Raw genomic sequence first — 22,825 nt, forward strand, 5'->3', positions numbered from 1 at the left:
ATGACAATCATTTTTCTTCAGACAACAGCTTTTCTTTTGTTTTCTATAAAAAGCAAGCATTTATGTTTACAGCAGTGCTTGGAATATTGTGACATCACCAAACCAGGCAATGTTGTTTTTATTTTTGGGGTCATAATCAAAATAAAATTAATTATACAGACTTACTACATAGCAAATTTGCAGCAAATTAGAAGGAGTTCTATTGAAATTTAGGGACCTTCCTGTAAAAGTAGAAAGTGTTTTATATTTATTACTGTGTGCAGATGCATGCACAAAAATAATGGAAAAAAAAGGGGGGTATGGTACAGGGTAGAGCTAGTTTTTCTATTCATAACATATTTTATTCATGATACATATTACTGCCAGATAATTAGATTAGATTGTTTGGATATTTCTTTCCTAATTGTTCTAAACACTTGTGTTAAAATATGAAGTTAACTTTAATCTGTCTGGGAATTTGAATAGCATTAGGGAATCATAAAAGTCCTTTCAATATTCCATGCTTAATTATTTATAATATTATTATTTTTGGTCATAAAATATATATCTCTCCATCCTGGTTTAGTGTAGTATGAAAATTTAGACTGTGCATTATGATTCTGCACAATGGCCATGCTGATATAGTTCAGTGATGTCTGAAACTATAAGTTCTGCTTATTTTAAATTTGCCTAGTAATGTCAGATTTGAACTAGGACTTAGTTGAAATCTTAGTTCTAGATTTGAACCTCCCCCCTTTCAAGACATACAACTACTTCCATTATCCCCAGCCTACCTGAAAATCCTGTATCTAGTTGATAGGAATTGTAATCCCAAATATCTTGAGTATCATTGATGAAGACTTTTATAATAAAGTATCATTTTAAAATGTTTAGAATTGTATGTATAATATATGTACATGGGTATGTGTATATGCATGTGCATGTATATATAAATATACATGTGTATGTTCTTGCTTAAGCAGGGGATTGGAGACTTCTAAGGTTCCTTCCAACTGTTATTCTGTTATGTATGCATGTTAACTTGCTTTACTTAATTAAGCCATTTAGATCAATATTTTCCTGAATTGCTGCTCTGACAATCCACGCATGGGTATCCTCTCTTCTACTTGCTAGGGACTGAGTGCAAAGATTTTTTCCCTCCGTTGCTCTGACCACCCCCCCTGACTCCTGCCGTTCAGTCTTTTCACTCAGTCTAGTTGTATGGACTTGAGTTGCTTTTCTTTTGACATTAGTGAGTTAGTTTAGTATTTTTCCCTTCTAATTTCAATTTTTTTCCCTAATTTGGACTTTGGCTATTACTGGAAGAGCTGCGCAGCGTTGGATTCGTGGTGAGGTTTGCCTCTCACCTTGAGCTGCAAGCGGCCGATTTTGCGTTCCTGGAGCTCCAGGTTGCTAACGGCCACACAGACATTTTTTTTCTATCAGCAGCTTGTTGGAGTGCTGTCCGGCTGGGCGCCTCGGACATTGGACTTGCTGCCGGTGGAAGCGCTGGTTCCCGACTTGCCGGTATAAACACCACCACCATCGCAGCTCTTCTATTCACAAGGGCGGCATCAGAGTCACTGCCCGGGATTGGAGCAAACTTCGCGACTTTGAAGGAGGCTTCATGGCACTGGGAGGGCTTGTTCTTGCTCTCCCACCATTTTCTATTGCCTGGCTGACCACGGCGGCACTGAGAGAATATTTCAAGCTCGCACCTGTCATTTTGTTGTTTTGGCCGTGGCGGCGCTGAGAGGAGGCTTCTAGCTCGCGCCCGCCATTTTGTTGTTGTTGGCAGTGATGGCAATATTCGAGGTTCTCTACCTCGCACCTCATCTGTGGCTGCCTTAGCTCAGGGACTTTTGTGATTTAAAGCCAAGCCAGTTAGCGAAGCTGCATTTTTGAGGGACTCTGCCTCCTCTTACGCCATCCTCCTTCAATTGTGGGTCAGTGACAATACTACATCACCGTTTGGAATTGCAACGGCCGTTGGAAGCAGCAGCGACAGCTTGCAGAGACAGGTTTGCCCGTTCGCGCTGGGGATGCTCCTCTGTTTTCTACCTATTATAAGACTGTGCCCTGAAAAGGGGGGGGGGAATTCCCTTGCCTCTTGGAAGTCAATTTACCTACTGTTTTTAACTACCTAAGTTAGTTGGGCTGCATTAATGATGGCTGATTCGGCTCTATCATCGGATATGGAGCACGAGAGTAGTCCAGCTAGAGTGGAAGCTACTACATCCAAGGCCTCTGCAGCCAAACGTTCTGGCTCCAAGCACTCTAGGGCGGGGTCCAGACATAAATCACATAAGAGGAAGGCCTCTTAACCTGCATCCTCAAGCAGGGCTGCGGCGATGGATAGAGATGCTAAGAGGCGGCATGAGGCATTAGAACGCCAATTTGACAAGGCCAAACATCAGGCACAAACAGCCAATCTAAGTGGTGATGCTGTTTCCACTGAACACGACATAAATGTCCCATTGCCATCAGGAGACGTCAGAAGGCCAATAACCAGGCACTCTGGGATGGCTATTCCTGATTATGTCAGGCCAGTGTTTGGAGTTGCCCAGGTCTGGCCCACAGTTCCTCCCCCCATACAAATGTCGGGGGAACCTTTACCTACTGTATGCCACCGCAGGGCCCCGGAGGCAACATTTACCCCGACAGCAGCCAGTCTCTGCGCTGCGGAGGGACAAGTTTCTGGTCCGGCTCTGGACCTTCAAGCCATGGTTTCAGAGGCAACTTCCCATATCTTTGCAGCGGGCATTCAACATGCTACGCATTTGGCCCCACATGGGACCACTAATTCCAGCACGTATCTTGGGGTACATACGAGAGGGAGATCTGCTACTGTCTGTGGACTTCAAGGAAGCATATCTACATGTGCCGATCCATCCAATGCACCGGCGATTTCTCCGCTTTGCGTATGTCAACTGTCACTATCAGTACCGAACCATGGCCTTCGGCCTCTTGTCTGCCCCGAGAACATTCACCAAATTACTGGCAGCTGTAGCAGCCTCGGTCCATTTAGTTCCTGTACGCATGGTAGCCTACCTGGACGACATCTTGATCCTATCGTCCTCACCGACACAGGCTCTACATGACAGTGCGATAGTGATTCAAATGTTTGAGAGTCACGGCTTCACGCTCAACATGGAAAAGAGTCATCTCCAGCCTTCCACACACATACTCCATCTAGGGGCGGTGATCGACTCTGTCAAGGGCCAGGTTTACCTGTTGTCCGATCGGCAGATGAGTATCAGATCCTTGGTGGCTCAACTATTGTCATCCTGGACCGTGCCATTGATTCTTCTATTCCAATTGCAAGGAAAGATGATTTCCTGTATCGCAATTGTGCCCTGGACATGGCGGCACACTCGTCCACTTCAGTGTTTTTTTCTGCCGTTTCAACGACAGGGACACAGCAGTTCCAGATCCAAGGTAGAGGTTCCACCTTGTGTGTGTCTGTCCCTCTGCTGGTGGACGTCGTCTGCTCTTCAGGCGGGTTGCATGTTCCGCGAACCAGAACACCTCACGTTAACATCGGATGCGAGCCTCTATGGTTGGGGGGGGGCCATCTACAACCCCAACTGGCTCAGGGCAATGGACCCAAGCAGAAAGGACAAATAGTATAAATTGGTTGGAGTTGTGGGCAGTTTGTCTTGCTCTTCGCCATTTCCAGAATGAGGTCTCGGCCCGCCACGTGCTCATCTTGACCGACAACATGGCCACAAACGGCCATATAAATCGACAGGGATTCCAAGTCGCTGATGGAAGAGGCCGAGTGGCTGATGTGCTGGGCCGAGAGGCACACACTCTCACTGAAAGCGGAACATATCTCGGGCTCATCCAACCTTCAAGTGGATTGGCTGAGCAGTTGTCAAGTAGACCCTTCAGAATGGAAGCTCCATCCTCAACTCTTTGTGGAGCTGACACGCAGGTTCAGCATGCCACTGTCGACCTCTTCGCCACTCCCGAAAATACGCAGCTGCCGAGGTTTTTCTCACAGTTTCCAACTGCGGGCACGGAAGGTTGCAATGCCCTCCACTGCCCTTGGCCTCGAGAACTGCTTTATGCATTCCCTCCAATTCCGCTACTTCTGAGAGTCATACAGAAACTGCTAGCCGAATGGGTAGAGGTTCTACTGGTAGCACCTCACTGGCCTCGCAGGACCTGGTTCACTGACCTAGTAGGTCTGTCTGTATTACGTCCCTGGAGAATTCCTCAGGACCGGATTTCTCTCAACCAGGGAGTCATACTACATCTGGAGCCAGAATGGTTCCAGTTGACTGTCTGTCACTTGGGAGGATCCTCCTGAGAAAGGACAACCTTTCGGGCACGGTCATCACCACCATTCAGGCGGCCAGGCGCACCTCGACGGCCCGGATTTACAACCCTTCATGGAGAGCTTTCTCCCTCTTGTGTTCTACCAGCAGATCCAACATCGACTATGGTGTCTGATGTTCTTGAATTCCTGCAAGCAGGCCTAGACAAAGAACTGGTACCTACTACACTCCATCATCAGGTTGCAGCCTTGGCCACTGTGCTTGTCTGTGACTCTCACCAATCTCTTTTCTCATCATCCGTAGATTCGTTCTTTTCTACAAGGAGCTACCAACCTTCGATCACCTGTTGTGCATCGCTATCCTACATGGGATCTTCCCTTGGTTCTCCAGGCACTGACAGCTTCGCCATTTGAGCCACTCGCCTTCATCAGTCTCTGTTTCTTGTCTTTAAAAGTCGCCTTTCTTCTGGCGGTGACATCTGCAAGAAGGATTTCCGAACTGGTTGCTCTTTCCATTAGGATAGATCTCTGCATATTCCATTCCGACTGCGTAGTCCTTCGTCTGGATCCTGCCTTTGTGCCTAAAGTTAATTCACATTTTCATCATGCACAAGAGCTCGTTCTCCCGAACTTCTGCCCTGGTCCTTGCCATCCGCTGGAAAAACAGTGGCATACTTTGGATGTGCGTTGGGCCCTCAGACGATATATCAGGTGGACTGCCTCCTTTTGACAGACGGAGGCATTGTTTGTGTCATTTCACCCGGCTTCTATGGGACAAAAAGTTTCTTCATCTACAGTGGGCAGGTGGCTCAAGGCCTGTATCTCTAAAGCCTATGAACTCAAGGGGAGGCGCGTGCCGGGGGGAATCTTAGCTCACTCTACTCGCAACACAGCCACATCTGCCACCTGGGCTACCCAGGCAGCCATAGACGATATTTGTAGGGCAGCCACCTGGTCGTCGTTACCCTCCTTTATTTGACATTACTGGTTGGACTCTTATGCCTCGGCTGAGGTGTCGTTTGGTAGGAGGGTCTTGCAATCCGTGATCCCACGGCCGGGGGATTGGTTAGGCCCCCGCTCAGGGTCCTTGAGCTTGGGTACATCCCATGCGTGGATTGTCGGAGCAGCGATTCAGGAAAACGGAAGTTGGCTTACCTGAACGTCCCTTTTCTGATCGCTGCAACGACAATCCAACCCGCCTGTTGGCCTTCCATATCCTGGCCGGGGTTTGGGTGTTCTTTCTGATTTTTCTCTCTGCAGGACTTCCTGTGGGCTGTGTCTCATTACTGGCTAGACCGGAGGGAGTGTCCTTGGTGGTGCATTTCTGCTTCGCTACTAATTACACCTTCGTGAAAAGACTGAATGGCAGGAGCCAGGGGATGTGGTCAGAGCAACGGAGGGAAAAAATCTTTGCACTCAGTCCCTAGCAAGTAGAAGAGAGAATACCCATGCGTGATTGTCGTCGCAGCGATCAGAAAAGGGACGTTCAGATAAGCCAATGTCTGTTTTCAACAGAGAATTGATAGCATATATTATCAATCATTACATAAATAAATAAATAAAGATTGATATATCATTAGAATGAAATATTCTAAAAGTACTAATTAACTGAAATAAGTTAAAATTTATTCATATTGCAAATGTGCATTGGAGGTTATGTTGCAATAGGCACAAAAATGATATTTGCCCTCTTTTTTTATGCTCAGAAAAAGCCACTGACTGCAATCATCAAAGAAGTCTGTGATGGGTAAGTTTTATTTTTCTATTGTTATTTTTATAATTTCCGAATGTACTGCACATAATAAATTTAATCCTCTTTGTGGTGAATTCAGCCATCTCATATTAAGGAATGCAGACTGCTATTGCTTTATACATCCAGTTTTTTTATCTTATATTAAGATGAACATAATTTTTATTATATTGGGTAAAATGGAAAAATATTTTGAGTTTGGGCTTCAGCTGCCTTTCTTTAGCTTTGAAAGTGGCTAGTGGAGAAAACTACATTATTTATTACATATATATCCAAATTTTTTCCAATGTGCTACACAGCCCTAAAAGTTATATTAGACAAAGAAAGAAACATAGCTTCTGAGGTTATCCAATAAGCATTATGGTTGAGCTGAAATTTGATGTTTGTGTGTAGCTTTATAAAGCCGGTTTATTCAATTACCCATAGTATTGGGGATTATTTCACACTATTACAGAGATGGAATCAAGTGGACTCAGAGCACTAGCTGTATTCTTGGACTTACAGTACATATATTATTCCATTAAATCTTATAGGGATCCATTTGAGAAGTCCAGAGGTGAGGTGGAAGGTGAAATATTTTAAACATTAATTTATTGCCCAATCTGGCATTAAGAAAAATAGATTTGTTATATGTGATCTTCTGTTTTGTGTTAACTTTATGGAATTGTAATAAGAGGGAGATACACACTTTCCTTTCCAATTTGGGGAGAAGGAGAGAGATAAGTATATTGTTCAGATCTAACAAACCATAAATCCTGATTTAATATATTTTGAAATGGCCAAGCTATATGCAGTGCTATTGCTGCTGTTGCTCACAGCTTGGGTGCTTCTGCTTTCATGAGCAGCACCAATAAGCTTAGATATCCTGATATTTTGAGCTAGAAACCAGAAAGGCAAGTTCATAACTTTCTTTATGTGAGGATGTGTTGATTATTTGAGCCACTTAGCCATAGCTGTAGATTCAACTAGTATTTAAACCTATCTTTTCCCAGATCTTTTTAACTCACATGTATTATGTAAGATATGTACAAGTTGCATCACTAGTATGAAATCTATTCATTCTGTTGATCATTTAGGCAGAATGTCTTAAATATAATCTTTAAGGATGATTTGAAAGTTGTTTATCAATTTACCTTTATGCTCTATTATCAAAACGGTAATTAATTGGAAGGAAAAGTTGTTCATAATCTCTTTTCTGTACACATTTTACTAATTTATATCTTTGTGTCTTATAAGGTGGTCTCTTGCAAACCATGAACATTATGCACTGCAACATGCTGATAGTTCCAATTTTTATATTACTGAAAAGGTAAATAAGTTGATTTCTATTCAATTAATGTGTGGTCTATTAAAATAAGTAATCTAAATCACTCCTAATACAAACAGTGTGGCTCTACTTAGGAAGCTATTTATGCATAAGCTTATCTCCATTTATCTAGAAAGAGTATAGATTATTTACTAATATTAGAAAACATAATTAAACAATAACAAATAACATCAAATTTCCTTATTAACCCTTTATAACCCCCAAAGATCTTCTGGAAAACCCAATTTTACCAACTTGCTATTTCTGGGAGAGCTCGCTCTCACTTAAAGTCAAATTTGGTAGAGCCCTGAAATCAATAAACCGCTGCAATAACAAACATTCTGTTTTGGCTGAGTTGAGTCTGACCTGTGTTTTTCCTATCTAGTGTGTAAGCCATCCTGTATCAAGTCAGACTTTCCATTGCTTTTCCCATTGGGCCCAGAGTAAAGATGTACAACTGAGTGTTATCATATTAGTGATTCAATGGAGCATCTCTCACCACAACTTTAAAAAGTATAAAACCAAGATTCGAGGCACATAAGGCTTCTCCCTTCTTATTGACTTTACCCACTCAGGTAATTGAAAACAAAGTTCCAAGTCCCAATCTTTGAACATAATCCAGAATGATACTCTGAATTGCATATTGAATGCTGCTGAAAAATCTAGAAATATAAGGATGATTGTTCTCTCTCTATCCAAATTTTGCCACAGGACATGAGTGTAACAAGTATGTTTTTATTCCTCTGCCTGAAATCAGTCTGTCATTAATCCAGATAGCTAGATGCCTCTGTAATTGCAGCCCTACCTCTTTCCCCACAATTCCCCTCACCCCCAAAGGAAGATTGGAGATTCAACAATAGTTGTCCAATTCCACTGGATCAAGGCTGGGCTGGACAGCAGACTTTGTTATTCTGAAATACTTAATCCCAAGTGAGTTATAAATGGATCCTCTATCTCATCTTAACATAAAGTTTTATCAGTAGATATTTTGCTCAAATATTTAATTGGATTAAACTTGTCCAATTTACAGGAATTACTTTTTAATTAACCAAACTTCAGAAGTTTCTTTCCATGGGTTACAATTATAGTGCCAGTAACGTATTAGTGGAACTAAAGAAAAAATCTTAAACTTGTAACACTTTCTTCAAAAATATCATGAATTTCATGGATACTTGTTTTTTTTAAAAAATATATGTATTACCATGCTATCAGCTCTATTAAAACTACATTTTATTGTAAACTGCCTAGAGTCAATTAGGTGAGATGGATGGTGTAGAAATATGGCACTATACAAATAAATAACTATGTCTTTGGATTTTTTTTCTCACGTCAGTTACATCAAAACTAGAGAAGAAAAGGGTCATAGTCTACTTTAATAATTTCAGTGACTTGATCCTCTCATAGTTTTTAAACTGAAGTCCAGGTTTTTGGTATGTTGAGTATGATCTACACAGATAACAAAAAAGAAAATATTTCACTGTCTAGTCATGTCCGACTCTAAGGCATGTTGCTCATCTCTGTTTCTTGGCCAAGGGAGCCTGCTTTGTCCAAATGCAATTTCCATGATTATGTGGCCAGCATGTCTATATGCCAAAGGCGCACAGAACACTATTATCTTCTACCTAATTGATACCTATTAATTTACTTGCATTTGCGTGCTTTTGAACTGCTAGGTGGGCAGGACTGAGCAGGAACAAAAGCTTGTTGCGTTGTGCAGCACTTGGCTCTTGAACCTAGGCTATCAGCTTTCCAGCTGACAAGCTCAGTTTTTTTAACCCTGACCCATCACACCCCTAACATCATATACATATTTTTTTGAACAATTTTTTTTATTTTTTTTAAAACACATAAACATACAAAAAAATTTTCAGAATGAGCCATTGATCCGGTCATAAGTGGGTACAATTACTAATTCCTCTTTAACAAAAGCTTTTCCCGAATCCCCACTAATTACCATAAAAAAAAAGAAGAAAAAAAAGAAAAAAAAATTCCCTAACTTATATCATTTTATACAAATCAATTACCTTCTATTATTTCACCACAAATCTTAGTTTTCAAATAACACAACTTAATTTTCTCTAACATTATTGCCATAAATTCTATCTGAAAAAAGAAAAAATTCTTAAAACCCATTACACTAATCTTCAAATCCTTAATTCAATATTATTTCAATTTCTTTTCCTTTTAACATGGATGGATATATTTTAAAGACATAAATCAACAAAATATTTACACAGTATTTTAACTGTTAGCATTTATCATCTTCATTTTACTGTTTATAACTAAGAGTTATCTCAGCTTAACCCTTTTAATCACAACATAATCATTTCATTATTAGTATCAATTCCAGCATGGTCATCTTTATTTCTAAAAGTTTATCCCAGTATATAATCTTCCTCTTAGTCATCCTCTTTCGGCTGTTAATCACAGCATAGTCTTCTTAGATTACTGTTATTCCCAGTATAATCATCATTTTTGCTGTCAATCCCAGTATAATTATTTTTATCTTTACTGTTATACCCAGTATAATCATCTTGTTTTGCTGTCAAACCCAGCATAATTTTCTTTATATTTTACTGTTATACCCAGTATAATTCTCTATGTTTTGCTGTCTATCCCAGCACAATCACCTTAGTTTGCTGCTTATCCCAGCATAATCACTCTTTTTTTTTAATTTTACCATCCATCAATACATTACTTGTTAATATACAATCACATTATCATTTTCATCTTTATAACAATTTAACATTGAGGCTTAGTTCTTACTCCAAACACTTCCTTATATAAATTAGTAAATTTCTGTTAATATATTCTATTCCTCTCATATTTTTATTTTTTTCTTTATTTCAGTTTTTTACATATTATATAAAATTCTTTTCATATTCATATTCATTTTTATTAATCTATAAAAACCTCCTTTTTATTGTTACTGTCCATCTATACATTGCTTTATTTTTAATCACATTGTTTCTATCTTCTTTTTTCTAGCCGTGTATATATCATTGCTCATTTCCTTGTCTGAGACATATATTCCATTTCAGTTTCAATGTTCACAACTTAATTCTCCATATATCAATTTAGTTCTTTTTCTTACTTCTATTTCAAACAAATCACATCAATTTTCTTCTTTTGTTCCTGCGCCATTTAACTTCTTTTGTTCCTGTGCACATTAGTCCAATTACAAGAGTTTTATCATACTTTCCCTTTTTTTTTCCAACAAAGTCAAATCGTCTGCAGACAAAGAAAAAACAGCTCCATTTCCAAAATCCCACGGTTGTTATCTGAAATATTCACAATGTTCCCAAACAAGCCAGTTACAGTATTTCTTTTTAGACTAGAAGGTGTCCCTCTACAATCCATAATTTCCTTTACTCATGTAAATTGCCATTTTGTTTCAATTATATAACATTCCAGCCCAATTCTCTCCTTCTTCTGTGTTTTAAAAGTAATAATTCTTCTTTATCTTCTTTTCTTTAAAAGTCTAATTCAAATTTAAAGTTGTTCAATTTTGAACCAAATCTCAATGTTTATTTTTCAAATTTAGTCTATTCAAATATCAATTTTCAATCAGGTTTTTTTCTTTTCTTTTAAAAATTTCATCTTAAATCTTTTATGCCCCTTAGCTCTGCAGCCACTGATTTAAGGCTAGGGGTCTTACAAAATAAAAAGCCATTACTCCAAACGTTGTTTCAAGCCTGGGTTGTCACTCACCCGGCTTCAAAAGACATCACTCTTTTCTGCTTTCCTCCTGCATATCACTTACCCGGTTTGTCCCAGCTTCGTGGCAGCCGCCATGGCTGCCGCCCCCCACCGCCGATTCGCAGAGAGCTCCCTCCAACCTCCGAGGAACTTGCTGTTCCTCTGGTCGTCCGAGGCACCTCTCTTCTATCCCTGTCCCTGCAGGACGGTTTCAGTCCGAAGACCCATCAACGGCGGTTCAGCAGCCAGGGTTTTCGCGGGGCTCATCAAAGCCCACTATTTTCCTGACTGTCTTGCCGCGACGTCAAACCGGAAGTTCAGTGTCCAATCATTTCTAAACTGCAACCTCAAAAGCCCCAACTATCATTGCTAATGATGAGGGATGCTTGAAATTATGGTTCAGTAACATCTGGAAGATTGCAGTTCAGTTCCTCAGGAATTATCAAGGAGTATCCTTTATGATTTTAAAGATATATTTTAATCTACTTAATTGTCATGTGTACAATCCATATTTAACTAGCTTTACTGACCAGAAAGTAATAAATATCATCATGACTAATAGCCAATGAATGCTGCAACATTGATCTCTTTTAAAGTAGGCTAAGTTGCTGGCTGCAAATTTCTTGCTGCAAACTTTGCATTTTATTGTGCATTGCATCAATAAATGTTTGCTTTTATTGGTCTTGAATCAATATTTAATTTTAATAGAGGATCTCATCTCACTGCCAATATTTTTCATATTTTATATATCTATATAATGTCTTCTGTTAAATGTTTGTGGTTCGGCTTAAAAGTCTTGGATGTTCTAGACCTTGTTTCTCAAACTTGGCAGTTTAAGAAATTCTGGGAGTTGAAGGCACACACCTTAAAGTTGCCAACTTTAAAAACAATATTTTAGATTTTTCTTCTTACTTTTACAATTAATGTATGTATGTATGTGTCTTTGTGTATTTTGGCATATTTCCCAGCTGAAAATATCCTGTTTAAATGTGATAATTTATATTAAAGAAAATTTATAATCAGGTTTATTCAGTATTTGAAGTGCAATCTCACTGTAGATTTATATAATGATATTAATATATTGGATGTCTTGTTTTCAGCCTCTTTTGTAGTAAATTTGAATGAAATTTGCCTTTTTAAAACAGCAACACTTAGTATGACATTTTCACTATGACTCCAAAATGCCTTTCTAGATCAATTATTAATTAATTAATTAATTAATTAGAAGTTTTATGATTTTAATATATTAAGGGAATTTTACTTCAAATTGCAGTTATAATTTTGAGGTCCCATTCATCCGGTTTGGAGAGACCCTTTTGGAACACCTGTCATTCCTTTTTTGATTACTTTATGTCAAACAGATTAATATCACGAGACAGCTTTGCCCCCTTACTGCTCACAGTTCATTATGGTCAACAAATAAAGAAATTATGGCCTATAATACTTTTGATTCTATTTCTGATTTGAAAACTTTTTATTTCTAGTTCTGTATTTTGTCACTAATATCTTAGATTACATATCATTTTCTGTTTTCTCATTTGGTGAAGAATTTTTGGTAAGGATTTTGTCAAAGCTTTAAGAAAATCCAAATATAAAGTACTATCTCTGCCAGATCTCCTGTTATTGACACCATTACAAAGCTTTGTCCTCTGATCCCTAGAACAGCTCCATCGATATTTACCAGAAATTGGTGGAAGATTTTCCATGTTGCATACCAAGTTATTCAAAATGGGTAATATAAGCCTTAAACAGGCTTATATTTGCTGTTTAAAACAGCACCCCAAATTATTCACCTCAAACCACTAAAAATAGAACAACCTGTTTCCTCATTCATATTTGCATAATTGCTCTGCCTTCAAAACTGCAATTTCCAACTATCAATACATAATACAACTTTGGTGGAGGATCTTAATCTTCTATGCTGGTCCCCTTGCAAACATTTATAAAATATTTATATTTATATAAAAATAAATAAAACTATAAAACACCTAGACCAATTTTAAAGGTTTTTTTTAAAAAAAATCTTCTTGTCCACATTCAAATTATTAGCTGAAATGTCAAAAGTGGTTTGTAAGAATATTGACATTTGTTTTATTTTTTAAGGAGACAATTTTAAAATACAGTATGTTTTCTCTGATTATTTCTCTGAATGTTAATATCTTTATCTTGATATTATTGTAGTATTGAGTGTAGAAGTTTATCCATTATCCCAAATGGGAAGAATTTGACAGATTTTTTCCACAGGTATTATCTTCTATTTCATTCTTTACTTTTAAACTGTGAGCTAACCTGAATTGTGTGGAGTTGGGTGACTTCTAAATTGAATAAAGCAAATAAGCAATAAATAGAAGAATTAGAGGATATCTGGATTAAGGCTTCAGTGTGATTGTAGAGGCCTGTTGAAACGTCTCTCATTTCATGCTGAGAGTACCCTGCTCAGTTCAGAATAGCATGTGAGATTCCCTTTGCTGCTTTGGACCAAGATTTGTGTGGAAGATGTCCATGAGCCCTGCGTAATCCAACACATTATAGGAATATGTGTCTGAACCAATTGCTCATTCTAAAATATCCCTCATCTCATCCTTTGTTTTATTTTGCAACTTGGCTACCATTGTATTGCATATATATCAGTACAAAACACTGTCTACCCAATGTCGATTATGTAAAATTAAGAAGAACAGTAACTTATGGTAATTAGAAATGGAAAAGTTACACATAAACTGCTTATATAGGGTTTTTAACTTAGGACAAAATTATAATTTCATGCAGCATTTATGCTGCTGGCCAGTGCTGTTGGAATAATAGGAACTTAAAATTTAGTATTAAATTGTATATTGTATGCTACAATATAGAGTGAAAATAGCATAATTACTGCTATTCAAAAAGCAGATTTTCAGTGTGAAATCATCTCTGTAGCTGTTCTTTGTGTTCTGATGGAAAATTTCATTCCCTCTGTTGACAGTGACAGTATAGCTAGAAAATCTTAATTCACAGCAAAAGAGGTTTATGAAAATAACCCCTTAATGTTGATTTGAGTCTTTCAAGTTATTGTTGAAAATGTACAGAGAATACCCTGCTGCAATATTCTGCAAATTGCTCATTTAAATTGAAACTATTTAGTATGCCTCACAGTTGATAAAGTTGCCCACTTCCATTTTTTAATGCAAGGTACAAATCCTTTAGTGTACATGGATGCAATAGAAAGTTAGAAATGGAGATGAAAATGTTTTGGTTAGGGATGACCCAAGAAGTAATTGGAAAGAAGTTGAAAGTGGTATGAAGAGAGATTTTTTTTTTTGCTATAGTAATGACATATTGGCTTTTTTCTATCAGCTTTATGTACTTTAATATATGGATCATTTTTGTGTGTGCATAGAAATACAGTTTTGGGAGGACTTCTGGGGTGATGTCATGTTGTTGCGGTTCAGGAAAATGGAGCCCCGTTTTCTTGGAGCAAATTTTCGCACCTGGAAGTCGGTAGAGGCAAGACCCGACCTTGGAGGGGTTGGCTTTGTAGAAGGGATACCCTCGTAACAGGTAACGGGGAGAAGCGCGATCTCCCGTTATGGAAAGAGGGACCCCTTGAATTTCATTGCGAAAGAGACTGGCTATAATGGTTGGATCCGAATACGTGGCTGCTTACCTGAATGGTAAAGGATGCAAGGAGTGAAAAGCAGCGAGAAGTATCAGTGGCTAGAGACAGGACAGAGTGAGTTACTGGATTGCTTCCCCAATTGGCTGGAATCCACAAACGGACTGACAAGTGAGGCTCCAAAGAGGGGAAAAGCTGCGCTTTGGCAGTGGAGCAGAAGTCCGGGAAGAAGGTTGACAAGAGGAAAGCGGGTGATCAGAAGAGTTGAAAGGAAAAGAAAGAACATTGTAACTGGTGAGAAAGAAAGATTGTGTTTGAACCTGTGGCGATTGGGAGTGAATGACTGGAGATTGTGGACACTAAAACTGAGAAGACAAGGTTTGGAGAGCGAAGTGACAGTGACAGTGCATATTAGCAGAAGCAGACAATTATATTATCTAATGATTTGACTATCTTACTTAACTGACTGCAAAATTTAATTGATGGTAAACTAGGTGAGTAAGATTATATAAGCAAGAAATACTTAAGAATTGTTATTGGAAAGGTAGCCTCTGGAGGAGAAAGAAATTATATATTTATGGTATTGTGAAATTTTTTGGGAAACTGGATATGACAAGTACAGTGACAACTACAGAAACGGCAGTTACGCAAATGACTGCCTCTCCAGCAGGTCAGAATTTGATAGGAGATATGCTGAGAGGTGAGAAGGCAGGGTTGGCAATGAATTTACAAAGTATGCAGACAACTCTAAATATGATTCAGGAGGTGATGCTGAAAACCCAAGAATCAATTGGAAAAAACCATGAGGAACTAAAGAACGACATGGGTGAAGTAAAAGAGGATGTTAGGAAACCAGATGATAGAAAAATAAAATAAAATAAAATAAAATAAAATAAAATAAAATAAAATAAAATAATAAAGTAAAATAAAATAAAATAAAATAAAATAAAATAAAATAAATAAATAAAAAATAAATAAATAAATAAATAAATAAATAAATAAATAAATAAATAAAATAATAAAATAAATAAAATAAAATAAAATAAAATAAAATAAAATAAAAAAATAAAATAATAAAATAAAATAAAATAAAATAAAATAATAAAATAAAATAATAAATAAATAAATAAATAAATAAATAAAATAATAAATAAAATAAAATAATAAATAAAATAAATAAAATAATAAAATAAAATAAAATAAAATAATAAAAATAAATAAATAAATAAATAATTTTATTTCTATACTGCCCTTCTCCCGAAGGACTCAGGGCACTGTACAGCCTATTAAAAACACAAGACAACATCAGTTAAAATAGTTTAAAATTATTAAATGAATTCGGCTCAATTTAAAACCCCAGGAATTTAAAACCCAATTTAAAATTGTTACGTTGATAGCCCAGTCTGGCGGAACAACAGGGTCTTGAGTGCACAACGAAATACCCGGAGGTCGGAGATCTTACGCATTTCCAGGGGCAGTTCATTCCACAGGGCTGGGACTCCCACAGAGAAGGCCCTCCCCCTGGGTGTCGCCAGCTGACATAACTTGGCCGATGGCACCCTGAGGAAACCCTCTCTGTGGGAGCGAACTGGCCGGTGGGAGGCTATTGGTGGCAGAAGTCGGTCTCGAAGGTACCCAGGTCCCATGCCGTGGAGCGCTTTAAAGGTGGTGACCAACACCTTGAATTGCACCCGGAAGACCACTGGAAGCCAGTGCAGAATGGGAGAAATACAAGAGACAATTGCCAAGAACAAGCAAAGAATAAAAACTGTGGAAGTAAGAATGGAACAGACAGAGAAAAAACTAGAGGAGGCAGGAAAAAAATCTGATGGCAACGAACCGAGAGCTTGAAGAGGCGATAACATATCTGGAAATGGACAAATCTGCATTCTACCTAAGATTCCAAAATATACTAGAAAATAAAGAAGAGGACCTCCTGAACTTTATGATTGATTTGTTGGCTGATAACCTAAGGATGGATAGGATTGATTTGTAAAATGGTATTGATGAATTGTACAGAGTGCATACAAACTATGCACAGCGACATAAGTTGCCATGTGAGGTACATGTACGATTCACCCAAAAACCCCAAAACAATTAGGGATGAAATTTATAGGAGAACATGGGATTCATCGCTGATATATAAAGGGAAAGGATACTGATACTCAAACAAATACCTAGGAGAATAAGGGAGTAAAGGCGAAACTACCACTACCTCTCCTCTCAACTTGTGAAATATAAAATAATGTTCCACTGGCTTATCCCAGAAGGTTTGCTAGTGACATGGCAAGACAACAAAATTAGGCTGGATACGCCAGATAAGGCTCAGGAATTCTATGATATATGTATGCAACAGATGAGGAGAGGGAGAGTGGGGAGGAGATAGAAGAGAAGAGTCAGGAAGAAGGAAAGGAATGGGAAACTGAATCACAGGAGCGGGCTGAAAGAGAACAACAGGAAAGAACAGGGGCGAGGTCGAAGACACAAAGAGAAATGAGACAAGGAAAGGCCATCAATAGAAGATAAAATGGAAGAAGAAATCAAATTAATTTTGATTAACATAAATGGTTTAAACTCTCAGGCCAAAAGGAGGCAGGTTCTATCAAGACTTCAAAAATATAAAACGGATATTGCATATTTGGAAGTAGTCCACATTAAAAGAGAACAAAGACACCTGTTAGAAGCCCCAAACTAGGAAAATGTTATTCAGCTCTTGCATCACAAAAAAAGAGAGTAGTAGTACTTTATATTAAAGATTGGGTATAACCAAGACAAATTTTTGCTGATGAGGAAGGAAGAATTTTATTAATTGAAATAAGAATAAGTCAAAAAAAGATTTTATTGGCAGCTATCAACACACCAAATACCAAACAAGGGGAATTTTATTATAATTTATATAAAAAATTAATAGAATTGGAGAGTGAAAATGTGTGTTTATTGAGAAATTTTAATGCGGTCGTAGACTCAAAACAAGATTATTTATCACGGAAAAAAATTAAGAAGAGGAGGATACTACCGACTACTTTTTTTGACATGATGCAAGAGTTGAATATAAAAGATATCTGGAGAGAACAAAATCCACATAAAAAACAATACACTTTTTATTCTAACCCATATGATTCATAGTCCAGGATAGATATGATTTGGATGGATTCAGAACTAAGCAAAAATATAGAAGAGATATAGCATCAAATTCATGGGCAGATCATAGCCCACTGATATTAAAATGGAAAGGGAGAGTAAAATCAAGGGGAAGATAGACCATTAATCAAACGATGATAAAAGAGAAAAAGTATATACAATGGATGGAAAAAGAACTGGAGTTCTTCTTGAAGGAAAACTCAAATGAAGATACAACCTTGCAGAATCTTTGGGATACAACTAAGGCCTATATTAGAGGTCTAACAAAAGCATATGGGGTGAGGAGAAACAAAGAAAAAATGAAACAGCAATTGGAATTACAAAAGAAACTGGGAGAATTAGAGCGTAAGATGCAAGATTCCCCAGACATGAAAATTAGAGAGGAAAAAGATTTGATCAAATATAAAATAAATTTACTCGCCCAGGAGGAAATGGCCCAAAAGTTTAGAGCAACGAAACAGATACATTTTGAATATGCCAATAAACCAGGAATATGGCTGGCATATAAACTGAAAAAGAATAAAGAAAAAAGATTAATAACACAACTGCATCATCGAATGGACGAAAAAAAGAGAATAGCCCAAAATTATTTCGGAAAACTTTATTGTCAGGAGAAAATAGAAGAGGAAGAAATAAAGAGTTATTTAAAGGATAGAAATCTCCCTATAATAACAGAGGAAATGAATGAGATGTTAAATAATAAAATTACGATGATGGAGATGAAGGCGGCTATTCAAAAGCAAAAAAATAACAAAACTCCAGGACCTGATGGTATCCCCTCTGAGTTCTATAAAGAGATACAGGGACCTGTAGAAATGTTTCTGTTGAACATATATAATGAAGCTTTAGGGCAACCCAAACTACCAAAGTCATGGATGGTATCACTTATCTAAGCGCTAATATAAGCGCTGATATCACTTATCTAAAAAGATCCTACAAATACACAGCAAATCAAGAACTATAGGCCAATCTCGCTACTTAATGTGGACTACAAAATATTCATAACGATAATCCCTGAAAGGACCAAAAAAATATTAAATAAAATTATTGATTCGGACCAAAATGGATTTCTGCCAAATAGACATATAAGGAACAATACAAGAATGATTATGAATTCATTAGAATACTATGAGGCCCACCCGGATAAGCAGCTGGCATTAATGTTTATAGACGCTCAAAAAGCATTTGACAACCTAAACTGGAACTTTCTTATTAACCAATTGAAAATTATGAATTTTGGGGAGAAATTTATAGACATGATTAGAGCAATCTATTCAGAACAATCGGCTAAAATAATAATAAATGGGGAAACAACGGAGAGGATTAGTATAATTAAGGGGGTAAGACAAGGATATCCCTTGTCACCACTCTTATTTTTACTATCATTGGAAATATTATTAATACAAATTAGACAAAATCAAATGATAAAAAGGGTTGAAAATTAAACAGGATGAACATAAACTTCAAGCTTTCACAGATGATCTGGTTTTTATCATAGAAGATCCTTTGGAGATGGGAACCATTTGATTCATGAAGTGGAAGAATTTGGTAAAGTGGCTGGATTTAAAATAAACAAGGAAAAAACTAAAATATTAACCAAGAATTGTACCAAAAGGCAAGATGAGGAATTGGAAGAGAAATTGGGGATTCAAATTGTCAAAAAGGTAAAATATTTGGGAATTTGGTTAACGGCAAAATGTTCTACATTAAAGGAGGATAATTATGATAAATTGGTACAACAAATACAAAAAGATTTAGACATTTGGCAAAATTACAGATATCTTTAATCTGTAGAATTGCCGTAATAAAAATGAATATACTACCAAAATTGTTATATTTATTTCAAATGATCCCGATAAGATGAGGGAAAGTATTTTTTGTTCAGTTGAATAGAATAATAGGTAAATTTATTTGGTTGGAGAAAAAAGCCCAAATAAAAAGCAAACTTCTTCAGGACTCCAGAACCAACGGAGGCTTTGGCCTACCCGATTGGGAATTATATTATCAAGCAGCGGCAATAACGTGGCTAAAGGATTGGGTTCAATTAAGAAATAAGAGAGTATTAACATTGGAAGGCCACGATCTTCAATTGGGATGGCACGCATTTTTATGGGGAGGAAAAAACAAAACCCACACATACTTCCAGAGACATCTAGTGCGAAATGCTTTGTTAAATATTTGGGATAATATAAGGAAAAATCACTATATGAAAGTTCCAGTTTGGATTTCAACAATGGAAGCCATAATCTATCATAACGTACTGGACATAAACAAAGTAGTAAGATACTTGGAACTTTTAGATGAATTTGGAAACTTAAAATCAGAACAGGATTTAAGAAATCAGGATAAAAATTGATTGGTGGCCATACCTGCAAATTAGAACAAAATACAAGAAAGACCGGGAACAATACGGTATATATCAGTGGTGGGTTGTTACCGGTTTGCATCGGTTGGCGCAAACCGTTGGCAAAAAATTGGCCAAGGTCACCGAACTGGTAACGATGGCTGGCTGGCTATGTCCCCAAACTGGTTCCCTGGTCGCCGCTCGCTCGTCCTGGCTGCCATGTTTGTCACTGCCAAGTCCAATGGCCACCAGGTTCGTTGCCTTCCAAGTCCAATGGAATGCGCATACGCAAAAAATATGGTGATGACTGCAGCAGCTGTTTCGGCCGGTACCTTTTGGCAACTTGCGGACAAAGTGGCTGGCACAGAAGCCTTTTCGGAGGCTTCTTTGCCAGCCACTTTCCAGCAGCAGTGGCTGGCTGGGTCCCGCTGAAAACTCCAGCTTGCCTTCCGGACTCTGGACCAGCCGCCGCGGAAAGTAAGCAGGCCAGCGGGTGGGCGGGGGAGGAAGATCTGGCGGAGGGGTGATACCAGCGGCAAGTGGACCAAGATTGTGAATTTGGGGTTTTCATGAGCTGTAAGCCATAATCATCAAAAGTATGACAAATCAAGGCTTAAACTATCTCGCTTTGCATGTAATGAGTCTATCTCATATATTAGTTTCACCTTTTAAGTTGCATTATTGAAATAAAAACTTTTGCATGATATTCTAATTTTTTGAGTTTCACCTGTAGTATGAACCTTGGTGGTTCATACTAAAATTTTGTGCAAAAAGTTAAGCAAAACTAGGTTATTTTGCTTTTTGGAGTATTGTGCAACTCATTCATAGCATTACGTGAACTCTGGCACATACTCTTCCTCCTAACCAGAAGCGCTCAAGCAACAAGAAATGTGTTAATCCCATTATTTGCGGGATTGTCCCCATCTGGTCATCAGTACGTGGCTCGTCGGCCTCTGGACATCAGATTCCCACCACCCAGCACCAGTTCAGAGGTTCCTTTCCCTCCTCCCCGGACACAGAGAGAGAGAGAGGAAGGGAGGGAAAGAGACAGAGAGACAAGAGACACACACAGAGAGATGGGGAAAAGAGAGAGACAAGACACACAGAGGGAGGGAGGGAAAGAGAGAGGGACAAGAGACACAGAGAGGGGGAGGGAAAGAGAGAGAGAGAGAAAGAGATGAGAGAGATGAGTGAGAGGAGATGAGAGAGAGAGATAGGGAGAAAGAAAGAGATGAGAGAAATGAGAAAGAGAGAAGATGAAAGAGAGAGGGAGAAAAGAGAGAGATACCTGTTTAAAAGAAAATAGAAAAATGGCTCTTTCAGTGCTTAAAGTTGCAGACCCCTGGGTTAGGCAAACACTATGGTCATTAAGTGAACCTTGTGGTCATTAAGCGAACACTGTAGTTGTTAAACAAGTCCATTTTCCCCAATGGGCATTTTTAACCGGAAACCAGAAGGAATTGTTGGAAACTGGCAGAAAACATAGAAAACCTCAGTCATATGACTGTGTGGGATGTTGTAACTGGTCATAGGTGTGCGCGCGCGTGTGTGCACATGGCTGTCAAAATTCCAAAAACAGTTCAAGTAGCTCTGGGGAGGTCAGTCGTAAATTAGAACACTTGCTAAGCAACCGGCCATTAAGTGAGGACCACTTGTATTTGGTTTGCCTTAAGGGTTCAGAGCCATATGGAATCTTGTTTCCTCTGACTCTTTGGGGGATTGCAAAAGGTCCGGATGGAGGAAGCCTTGTAGGGGAGGTAAGTAGGATCGTGACTACCTAGCCACTCCCACCCAGTCACATGACCACCAAGCCACCCCACCCATTCACATGACCGCCAAGCCACTCCCACCCCAGTCACATGACTGCCAAGCCATGCCCACCAAATAAGCCACTGCCACAGAATCGGTAGTAAAAAAATTTGAAACCCACCACCGGTATATATATAGGACAATTGGAACTTGACAAGATATTATTAGGAACAGAGGAAAAAATGATTACGAGAATGTATAACTTTTTGTTAAAATTCAAAATGGAAGAAGAAACTCTGAAAGAGACAATGATTAGTTGGGCGAGAAATTTTGGTCATAATGTTCCATTAGATCAATGAGATAGATTGTGGGAGAGAAACTACAAGTTAACGATGTCAGCTGCTTATAAGGAGAACCTCTACAAAATGTTTTATCGATGGCATCTGCCACCAGCGAGATTGGCCAAGATGTTCTTGAACAGGTCCCCGGAATGTTGGAGGTGTGGTCATAAACAAGGAATGTTCTACCGCATGTAGTGGACCTGCCCTAAAATTAGAAAATACTGGTGTAAGATGATAAATGGTTGGAGGGGATAACAGAACAGAAAATAGAGATGAAGCCAGAACTTTTTCTCTTGGGCATTTTGGAAGGGAAAATGGAGAAAAAACTACAATATATAACAATACACATATCAACTGCAAGTAGAATTATCCTAGCACAAAACTAGAAACAACCAGATATTCCTTCAGACCAAATTATAATAAAAAAGATATATGACTGTGCAGAAATGGACACATTGTCCATGGAAATGAAGGAGGGGGAGGAAATTGAGTACTATCAAATTTGGAACAGATGGTATTCCTGGCTTGAGAAGAAATGAAAAAAATAAGGGATAATTTGTTAAATATAATATGTAGAAGGTAAAATTATTGAAGAAATATAGGATATGGAATTGAATTATGAATAGAGGTAAATTTAATATA

The 22,825-nt window shown here is 38.1% G+C and overlaps 1 protein-coding gene across 4 annotated transcripts in view; it reads left to right on the top strand.

Annotated features, from left to right (window-relative positions):
* ELMO1 (engulfment and cell motility 1) overlaps positions 1–22,825 on the top strand; it is a 641,324-nt gene that overhangs the window by 119,863 nt on the left and 498,636 nt on the right. For all 4 annotated transcript variants that reach the window (XM_087892439.1, XM_087892442.1, XM_087892440.1 and 1 more), the window contains exons 3-4: positions 5,968–6,008; positions 7,248–7,320. In XM_087892439.1, coding sequence (XP_087748565.1) covers positions 5,968–6,008; positions 7,248–7,320 — 114 coding nt within the window. The remainder of the gene's footprint in view (positions 1–5,967; positions 6,009–7,247; positions 7,321–22,825) is intronic.

This window comes from Pantherophis guttatus, chromosome 4, assembly GCF_059756535.1.
Source record: "Pantherophis guttatus breed Tessera chromosome 4, ASM5975653v1, whole genome shotgun sequence".
NCBI lineage: Eukaryota > Metazoa > Chordata > Lepidosauria > Squamata > Colubridae > Pantherophis > Pantherophis guttatus.